Source organism: Etheostoma spectabile, chromosome 15 (assembly GCF_008692095.1).
Source record: "Etheostoma spectabile isolate EspeVRDwgs_2016 chromosome 15, UIUC_Espe_1.0, whole genome shotgun sequence".
Taxonomy (NCBI): Eukaryota; Metazoa; Chordata; class Actinopteri; order Perciformes; family Percidae; genus Etheostoma; species Etheostoma spectabile.
In genome coordinates this window covers 8443736-8454180 of record NC_045747.1, presented here as the reverse complement: position 1 = coordinate 8454180, position 10445 = coordinate 8443736, and the positions used below count along the sequence as shown (strand labels likewise).

The following is a 10445-nucleotide window of genomic DNA, read 5'->3' as shown; positions in this document are numbered from 1 at the left end:
GTTAGAGAGCCTACGTTTTCTGTCTGCTTAGCGTTTTATCCACAAGCCAGTCTGCAGGATTCTTAGTTGTGTTAAACAACTAAATACGAAGGGGGGATTTTACTACAGCTGAGTTATGTAAAGTCCACAGCCTGTCTCTCGCTTTCTCCTGCAGCCACTTCATCCCAGTCCAGGCCCTAACCTCTCGAGGTCTTGTGTTACCTCCACCCTCGTGCACAATTACCCAACCAAGTGGAAGCTGCTGTCTGGGGTGGGGCAGAGTTTGAGACGGGGTGGGGTGACTGCAGAGCCCTGTGTCCGTGAAGTCCTGAAGAGTGAAAAGATTGGGGACATGGGGGTAGGGGGACGCACACACAATCATAGGAGTGCCTTCGACTGATAGCAGAGCGCTCATTATACACATAGCACGAGACTCCTTCAATCGGCCTTCCACGGTCAGACATAGTGCTAACCCCCCGTGTGGATTCAGACACCACACAGACAGATAATCCCTCCTAAAGTCTGCCATTTGATGTTGCTCCCCCAGATGCACATGACACGTTAGCATGTATGTGTTATGCATACATACAAGCATTGACGCACACTCACACACAAAGGGTGGGGAGGATTTGCCATCACAGCATGCAACTACTTTTTTGGGTTTTGGGGAGAGTAAAGGATTATTGATTTAGGACACTGGCCAGATGTACCCACATGCCTGACACAGTGGAGTAAAATTCAACTATTTTGCAGCAATCTTGTCCAGCAATGGCATCATTTGATTTGTGTAGACTGAAAGGTTTTACAATGAGTGCTTTTACTTCCCACTATCAGTAAGGGCCTTGATAATGTTTCTCTCCAGGGCCTTTTCATTCATGTCTAATAAACTGTAAGTGCATCAATGCGTCCACACAATGACTGACTTCTGTGTCAACATCAAAAATCCCAGGTCTCTTGTATTGCTCTGTCCCTGCTCTTCATCTACAAGCCATTTTCCATCTCTTCATCTCATTGCTTTCTCAGCCTGTCAAACACCTCTTACTCTGCCCCCTTTTCCCCTCTCCTGCTATTTTCTTTCCCCTTTTAGCATTCACATCACGTCCTTGTCTCCCCATTTGGTCAGATTTTAGGTTGGATTAAGGGAATAGAATCAAACTGATGCAGTTACTCTTTGATATTTAAGTGATATTCTGAATCAGCTGCTCAGAGCACATGAAGTTGAGCTGCTACCTTGCTCAGTGTGTTTCCTGTCTCTGTGTATATTTAAGATTGAGCATATAAATGGAGCTGGCAGGACCAGAGAGCAGGACCAGACTCAGAAAGGAAGGAGCTCCACTCAAATTAATCTCCCCTGGACAGCCCAGTAAAGGAGCAGAGCCATTTTTGGGAGCAAGGAGCCATCTCCTAGGTGAGTACCATGGCAACAGCCAACGTGGGCCCCAGCTCTTAGAGCTGTCCTTTTCAAGCTTCCGATCAGAAGTGGCAGGCCAGGTTTTTTGTTATGTGGTGTCGCTTACTCTTTTTCTCTCTCGCTCTCTCTCTCTCTCGCCCATTCTTCTGCTTCTCCTTTTCTCTTACCGCATAACACGGTCCTGGCCTCGTTCTTATACAGGAAGGCTGTGAGAAGACTGCAGACAAGTGTCTGTGGGAAAATGTTGCCAGACAACACAGGGGTATGTGACAGTGAGTGTAAGAAAATAAAGGGAAAAAAGGGAAATTAAGGCTAGATGAGATAGATTATCAGAGCTACATTTGAAACTATGAGAACTGCAAATTTGAAGCTTTGCTCATGTTTGAAAATGTGCATATTTTAAGATGGCATGCCACAGAAATTGAAGAGTCTTTACATTTAAATTACCATCAGAATTAAATAACTTACTCTATCTTTTCATGACTTGTTTCAAATGTGCTTGTTCTACCTTGTGAAGCTTATAGGTCTCACTGCACATCACTAGCGCCATTATTGTTTTCACTTGTTGTATATCTTAGTTTCATGCTGAGGAAGCTTGTGATAGGGAATGCAGTGGATGGTTTATTTATTTAGATTGTTCTGTTGATGTTTATTTGCCATATATCATATTAGTATTGTTGTCTGCTAATATCCGGGTTTCTTTTTACCACAAACCACCTCAAAAAGACAATGGTGTCATGGGGCTAACCCTTAACTTTAAAATGTTACATCTACTTCAAGATGTTCCTCAACATCATTCCGAAATACTGTATACTTCATCCTAAAACAATGACAGAACTGACATCAAGTGTGTTGTTAGGGTTTATTACATTCATAGAATAGTGATTATCTGGTCAACCAGTACAGTAGTTGCTAAAAATAACATCACATAAAGGTCATTAACAGGTATGTCCACATCACAAAACACATGCTGAATAATTCATTGCATTTCTTGCTGCTTCTGAGCCTCTGGTTGGCAGATGCATACAGAAAGTGTGTCTCTGTTTATGTTAACAGAGCGCCGCTTTGTGGATAAATGAGGAAGTCAACAGAGACAGATGGGAAGTAATAACCTATTTTGAGACTATATGGTTGTCATAGTTTTTTCCATTAGAAGACGGGTATTGAGACTGAGAGACCAAACAAACATTTAGCTAGAAGGGCACAATGAAATGAAATTATCTTATTCCCTGCTTTAGTATTTATTCACTTGCATTATAAGAGATTTTCCATAACATCCATGTTTTCCCTGACCTCACCTAACGTGAACCCATGAGAGGCCGCAGCCAGCCGAGGTGGCGCGACACTTTCTGGAAGATGTAGCCTTTGGTGCAGTCGGCCCCTGGCGGCTTGGTGACCACCCCAGTAAGGAAGAACACCTCCTTGTACAGGGTTAGCAAGGGGCTGCCGGAGCTCATGGTGCAGTCAGCATTGGGCCGGGAAGTGGTGCAGCCCATTTTATTGGTCATCAGGTTGGGGTGAGTCTCCACGCACTGAGGCAGGCGGTTGTACGCCAGTTGGTTAAGGGCGAGCGGGCCTTCGAAAGCAGATACCTGACTGGGTTCTTTCCAGCCGGTGACTATGCCCGGGAATTCTCCCGTCATCAGGACGCTTTCGGCAAAGTCCTTTTCTGGCACACAGGCAGCAGTCACTTCCTTTTTAAAGATGATGCGGTCGCGGAGCTCAATCACAGCCAGGTCATTTTCTGGGCGACCTTCCACATAGCGCGGGTGGACGTGAACTATTTTTACATACAGCGTCTGCTCTTTATCATCGTAGTTGGTGCTGCGCTTGCCTGCGGACATGCAGGTAAGACAAGACATTCACGTTGATGATGTTTCTCAAGCTCATGCACATATACTGACATGTAGAGCTGCAAAGATTAGGCCATCAATTATGTTAGTTGATTGTCAGCAACTATTGCGATTTTGTTTTAGGCGAAAATGCCAAATATTTTCTGGTTGCAGCTTCTCAAATGTGAAGACTTAAAGCTCTGACTATGTGCTTGGAAATTGAATAAGTATGGATTTGAAACTGATGATTGGACAAAACAAGACATTTAAAGACGTCACATTGAGCTTTAAGAAATTATAACAGGTATTTGTCAATATTTTCTGACATTATGTCAATTAATCAATTAATTGAGAAAATAATCAGCTCATTAATCGGCAATAGACATAGTTGTTAAATGCAGCCTTACTGCAAATGTGACAGGTCATTTGTCACTGATATATCTTAGACTTTCATGGCATTTTACACTTAAAAATAGTGTAGTCTTTTTCTTAATTTGTATTATGTATTTGCACTTAAAAATGGTATATGTAGTTTTTTTTTATAATTTGCAAATAAGCCAATTAACAATTGTCAACTATAACTGGATTTACGTGCAGCTCAGTAAAGGATGCAGACTCTGTATCAAGTAAAAGCTCAACATTGTACACAGTTCTTCTTAGTTTAAAAAATGGGTAATGTCCTTTTGACATTAAGCTTATGTGAAATTTCTTTGGGGGAAATGGATGCTATTTTGTATTCCTAGTATTTTTGTTATTTGTTTTGTCTGTTTCATTAGTAGTAGCAGTTACAGTAGTAAAGTAATTATTATGTGTTTTGTCTACTCACCGACAGCCACCTGGAAGGATCTGTATTTGTTGGCACACTGAGCTGAAGTCAAGACCAGGTTCTCTTTCAGAATGACGCCGCTACAGAAACCTGCAGACTCTGAACTTTTCAGAAGAGCCTGCAAACAACACAGTGACATGTAGCAATAAGACCCTGGTTTGTTGAGACCTGTAATGTGTCACAGTGTGAGTTTGTGGGCTCCTACCTGCCAGGGACACTCTGTAGAACTACAGCTAAGTCCTTCAAAGTTGCTGCGAACATTGCTGGCCAGTCTGTCATCCCACCGACTCAGACTGTTCACCTTACCACAGGGGAATTTGACTGAGAGAAGAATGTGAGATGATATTATTGCTTTATTTTATTACATTATTTCTCCGACTGAAATCACATGTTACAAATGATCATATCACAAGTGATCCTCTTTGTTTCAGCCAGCTGGAGGGCTTGTCTATGTTTGATTGACAGCAGCGGGCAGGTTGAGCTCCAGTGTTGTCAGAGACAGTTTCCCTGTCAATATGTTTACCCTTAAATCTGAACTAATCCCTAACCCTAACCAGTTGTCTCTGTTACGCCTAACCATAACCCAACCTAAGCCCTAACCCCAACCACGGCGAGAAGAACAGATAGCGAAAACATTAACAAACTTACACTATATCTAACAAGTTATAGGCAAGTAACATTTGCAGCTAAGTTTACATGTTGTTTAATGTGCTGCAGTTGTCCAGCTAAATAGCTAAATTGCCTGCAAACTGCTATTAGCAGAGCCATTTTGTTAATGTTAGTTTGGTGGCTTGCTCTAGCCCCAATCGGTGCCTCTCATGTATCAGCATACATTTAGGTCACACAAGTTGTTTAAAAACACTTACTGCTGTTCTGATGGCATTATCAGAGTCTTCAAAAACTGGATGGATGTAAAACATTTCCTGTCCACTGCACAATCATTTTGATTTTTAACCCGTTTTCAAAGCTGCGCACTCTGTTTACCAATCAAAATGAAGATGTCAGCCCGCTGGCTACCTAGGTAACACAAACTGGGGCTAGGCTTGTTGAACAGGCAATGATGGTGCAGGACAAGACTTCATGTTTGTAAGTCAGATAAGAAGGAGACTTTTAGGAGGAAACCTAATGTGGGTTGCTGTCCAAAGTCTGTGGCTCTCATGTTGTGTAGCAGGCTGTTGTCTGGCTGTTAGTCAGTGTGACCGTCTGCTCTGCCTACGATGGAACGCTAACGTTACCGCTTTATAAAAAGGTGTGATTGGCTGTATAGCAAAAAGCTTTCTGTCTGTGTATAGCATATATATGTATGTATGCTGTAGCATATAATGCATTATGAATTTCAGTTGGACATAAACAATGTAAACAGACGTACCTGCAGGCTCACACTTATCCCTGTCCGTGTTGCTGAGCTTCCATCCGCGGGCGCAGGAGCACTCGTAGGACGTGTAGCCTGGTTTACAGAACTGGGAGCAGCCCTTGTTCTTTTCCAGAATGCACAGAGTCTGGTCTGCATTGTGGAAACAGAAGGAAGAGGTTGTAGTACACACACACACACACACACACACACACACACACACACACACACACACACACACACACACACACACACACACACACACACACACACACACACACACACACCAAAGGAGAAGCGAATTAACAGTCACGTTCACAAACAACTTGCCAACAACTCCTCCACACCTTGTTCACAGTGGACCCCTGTGAATCCCGACTTGCAGACACAGTCGTAGCCTCCCACGCTGTCCGAACACATGGCTCCATTCTTGCAGGGGTTCTCTGCACACTGGTCTCCGTCTAAACACAGACAGCAAGTCTATGAGAAGATGCAATGTACTGCTAACGACGGTGTGCAGTGATGGGAAATCATTTTAATGTAGCACTTACCAATGTAGACAGACCAGAAGATATCCTGCAGGAGAAAATATGCATAAAAGCACAGTTAAAACTGCACAATCACATTTACACAGTGCAATCATGAAATAGGACCAGACTGAAACATAAGCAAAGAAAAGAGGAGGCACTGAGGAGGTTTGAAGAGAGAAAGAAATGGAGTGGGACAGGGAGGGTAACAGTAAAGTCCTAGAGCTCACCGTGCGGTACGAGTCCTGGAAGAGCTTTCTGGCCTCCTCGTAGGAGCACACCTTCTCCATGCAAACCTGCTCCAAGCTGGAAGACGGAGCCGGGTTACTGCTGTCCACGTTCCTCTTCTGGCGAGAGATCACAGAGCTCGCCTGCTGCTTATCCAAGAACACTGGAGGAACAGATAATGTCTCAGCTTGTTCATCCACAACATACTGACCTAAAGTTTAAAGCTGTTTACCCATAAAGAGATTTGAAACTGCACAGATTTTGTGTGATTAGTAACTAGGTTTCGAGAGATTTAAATGTTTCTGTTGATTGATTAGACTGTCCTATTATTTTGCCAATTGAAAAATACTAAGATTTCTATTTTATAGCATTAGAAAATTAACTCTTTGCCATGGTTCTTCTCCCCCCACGGACTCAGATTGAATTTCTTTGGTTTGGAGCTGAAAGAAAAAGAATCACTAACTATTTTGATAAACAGGATTTCTCACAAGTCATTTTTCAAGTAAAAGTGCCCCAAATTCTATTTTTTTATTATACTTTATTAATCCCACAAGGGGAAACTACACTTTTCACTCTGTTGTTATTACACACAGGCCTGAATTACACACACATGCACTAATGGAGAGATGTCAGAGTGAGGGGGCTGCCCATGTAAAGGCACCCCGAGCGGTTGGGGGTTCAGTGCCTTGCTCAAGAGCATCTTGGCAGTGCCCAGGAGGTGAACTGGCACCTCTCCAGCTACCAGTCCACCACCATACTTTGGTCCGTACAGGGACTTGAACCAGTAACCCTCCGGTTCCCAACCCAACTCACTATGGACTGAGCTACTACCACCACCCAAATATCTTTGGGTTTTGGACTGTTGCGACATGTTATAAACCTAAAAATGAATTGATTAAACTGTTAAGATGGTAATCATCATGGAAATATCAAGAACAATTTTTTTTTTAATTAACCGTTTATCTGATAACATAGAAGTAAATTAACCCAAAGCTGCACTGAGGCTAAAGCTGCTATTTAATAAAGCCCCCACCCCGAATCTCTTAAAAACACAGCAGAAAGAGTCTGACATGTCATCTACTCAGCCTGCTGCCATCTTGACCTCCTTTTAATTCCTCACTTCTCTTCCCTCTTTGTAGAGCTCAGACTACACCATGGTCGAGCTCTGCAGACCCGTCTGGTTCCACGTCGGCCCACTCACCTGTGTGGGGGGTCTGAATGGCTCCCACAGCCCCCGCCAGCAGACACAGCAGAGCAACTGATGTGATGGAGGAGCGCATGGCGACACTGAAGTGTGATCTTGGTCGAGTTGTCGGTACAGCAGGGATCAATGTGTTCTCCTACAAACAAGGCGAGCGGATTGCAGACATGATTGACACTCACCTTAAAATTCTGAGCTTTGTCTCACAGTCTCTAACAGATGTATTTGTTTTCTTCTTAACATTGCTTTTGCCTGTATTTTGATTCATGATTGAGTTAAAGTAACAAAGTTATGTAATGCAATTCAGTAATAAATATAAATTATCTCATAGAAGATGATCATATGATAATCTAAAAATAAAACAAATTTGCCTTATCTTTGTTAAGTAAATAATCTATTTATACAGCATCTTTTAGGAGCTGAATTTAGAAATAAATAAAGCAACTAACATATGTTAGTTGCTTTATTTCTTTCAATGTTACATAACATAAAAACAGATATAGGAGAAATATATATGTATATATATATATATATATATATATATATATATACACAATGAAATAGAAAATAATAATTTCACGTCAATTCAAACTTCCCAGTCACAATACCATGTAGTACCATGATGTAAATGTATTATATATATTGTTATTGTGTTTTATTTGTTTAATAATGTATGAGTACCTAGTAAATTACCTCATAGGCCTACTGCACTGCTGTCACATTAATGGGCCTTACAGACCATCTGTTTACATCTTGTAAACAAACACTGAAGGAATCATAAAAAACATAATTTACGTTTTCAGTACTGAGAGTCAGATCTGCAGAGGACAATGTGTTTATTTTTTACGTTAGAGAGCCTACGTTTTCTGTCTGCGTAGCGTTTTATCCACAAGCCAGTCTGCATTTAGCGCATGTGGTGTTACCAGCAAAGAGGAGCAAGAACAATTGTAACACATCTTCTTTGCTGTAGTAATGACCCGTTTTCCTACAAGCTGCTAGAATGTTTCACGTACATAAACATTTAAAAAATGTACACATCCGTCTCTGTTTTCAAGGCGGGTCCAGTCTGAGTAACGGTACGAGTCTACATCAACAACAACGACAACGACAACAACAACAGCGACGCTCGGTACCTACCGTTCCGGAATGGATTACGGTACTGGTCCGCTGGTCCTGAAACACACCACAGCCTGCTGCACGGATCAGGCCTATTGATCTAAAATAACAAATGATGACAACATCCGAGGCTGCTCACCGCTTACTGCGTGGGGTGAGTGTAATGACAAAGAGAGGCCACCAGAGGGCGCTGTAAGACCGTCACAGTGCGGTACAGCACTTTGCCCTACAGGATCAGACCCACACTGTGAGTGACTCCCTCACGGTTTTTTTTACTAGCCTGCAGGAAATACAGTATAAAGATGAGTTAAAGAGCACAGTAAAGGTAATAGGTAAAAACCTCAAGCTCATAGACAGGAAAAAAAAAAAAAATCTCAAGGAACATATTAGACAAGACAACTCTTGTTAAAGCACTGTTCTTGAGTACGGTTGTGAGGGCCTACTTTACTTAGCCTATTTCCATTTTATGCTACTTTAAACTTCTACAAATAGGGCCACAATTTACTTTTTTAAATGTTAAATATTAAACCAGTGCTTTCCAAACCTTTTCTCTTGTGACTCCTAACAAGTAAGTAGTGTTTAGTAGGGGCTCCATTTCATTTTCCAGATGTCTGTGAGTTGGTAGCAGATCAATCAAAAAGAGACTTTCCCTCCAAATTTCTTAGATGGTTTCATTCAGATAACTGTTGATGGATGTTAGATTTTCCAATAGTTTACAAACAAACAAAGAAAAGTCTGAAAAATGAATCCACATTTGTGTATCAGAAATTTCTTTCATCTCTCATTAGTCATCTCATGACTACTCAGATGTGTCTTATGACCCTTTGGAGTGTCCCGGCCCCCAGGCTTTGAACCACAGGACTAATCTACCTTACAGTATATAAAGTAGTAAAACTAGCTCAACATATACCAGTTACAACAGCAAAATGCTTCTTTCACATTGATGTATCAGTTTTTATAATGTAATTTAAACCGATATAGCCGTACATGTTGCTGATGATACTTCTGTGTTTTTGCTTATGATTTTAAATGCATGACTGTTACTTATGCAGTAAATGGAGTATTTTTTACATTGTGGTATTGTTAAGTTGATTTAAAGGAGAATTGTGGCCATTGTTTTACATTAATCTTGATCATCATTAATATGCGTGTACTTTCGTTTGAAAAATCCCTGAATCAGTGCAGGCAACACGGAGTAGCTGTAGCTACGTGCACAAGCTTCCACTGAGCTAAAATGGCAGTTGCCGGGGCAAGTTTTAGAGAGAATTTGTGCCTCTTAACAGACATAAAATGTAATTAAAATTTCTGTGCAACATGAACAGGGCCCGTACGTGACAACAAGATGTGTTTTCAACTCAGACATTGTTTAAATTCACCTACCCTGGTCCCTGTCTCGATCCTGCTGGTAGCTGGTAGCTTTTAGCTGCTAGCTCCTAGCTGTCGTCCGGTGGGTGTGTTCAGTCAGCCTTCTGTGATAATCATCCCAACAACAATCCACAGAGCAGTGATGGTGTGGCTGTGTCCACCAGAGGACAAGTCATGTCATGTCTTGAAGTTTATTCCCCTCCCAAAAAAAGTAGTGCGGAAATCATTCAACTCAAACATTGTCTGCATTTTCATTCATTTGTAGTGTTTATCAAGTCTATCTCATTGTGCCACCAGCAACAACATATTATTGTACATGTATTTGTGCATGTTTGTGCAGAAATATACTGGCTGGAAAACCAATGCTAAATGAATAAAAAATATTTAGGACCATCGCTACTGTTTTCCTCAGCAGTGTGATCAGAACTCCTCTGGTGTGCACATTTGATCAAACAAAATAGGACGCTATCTGCTGTGATCAATAGGAGAAGCTTAACTGCAAACAAACACAAACGAGTCTAGACAACAGCAAACAGCCGACAACCTGATTGGGGCTCCACACAAATCAGCTAAAGCAGAAGAGGGGAAATCAAAGTACATGAGGATTAG

General features: G+C 41.7%; 1 protein-coding gene and 1 long non-coding RNA gene across 3 annotated transcripts; one reads left to right on the top strand and one right to left on the bottom strand.

Moving 5' to 3' along the window:
- The first annotated feature begins 105 nt into the window (after positions 1–105).
- On the top strand, positions 106–1867 carry LOC116702980 (uncharacterized). Its single transcript, XR_004335299.1, has 2 exons — positions 106–1387; positions 1592–1867. It is a non-coding gene; the product is annotated as an uncharacterized LOC116702980 (long non-coding RNA).
- Positions 1868–2233: 366 nt separating this feature from the next.
- proza (protein Z, vitamin K-dependent plasma glycoprotein a) lies at positions 2234–8724 on the bottom strand. Of its 2 annotated transcripts, none has more exons than XM_032537545.1 (9): positions 8493–8724; positions 7356–7494; positions 6157–6317; positions 5951–5975; positions 5747–5860; positions 5418–5552; positions 4254–4369; positions 4049–4166; positions 2234–3224 (listed from the first exon to the last, which is right to left on the bottom strand). In XM_032537545.1, the coding sequence occupies exons 2-9, from the start codon at positions 7432–7434 to the stop codon at positions 2689–2691; spliced, it is 1284 nt and encodes a 427-aa protein (XP_032393436.1). In that variant the 5' UTR covers positions 7435–7494; positions 8493–8724; the 3' UTR covers positions 2234–2688. The 2 variants fall into 2 exon arrangements, with proteins under 2 accessions (XP_032393436.1, XP_032393437.1); XM_032537546.1 differs by lacking the exon at positions 8493–8724 and adding an exon at positions 8217–8239.
- Positions 8725–10445: the final 1721 nt, after the last annotated feature.

Bases quoted from the DNA above. Each gene is read 5' to 3' on its own strand.
- proza (XM_032537545.1), bottom strand. From the start codon at position 7,434: ATGCGCTCCTCCATCACATCAGTTGCTCTGCTGTGTCTGCTGGCGGGG. The intron at 6,318-7,355 runs GTGAGTGGGCCG...CTGTTCCTCCAG, and splicing joins CATTCAGACCCCCCACACAG to TGTTCTTGGATAAGCAGCAG. The intron at 4,370-5,417 runs GTACGTCTGTTT...TTCTTCTCTCAG, and splicing joins GGATAAGTGTGAGCCTGCAG to TCAAATTCCCCTGTGGTAAG.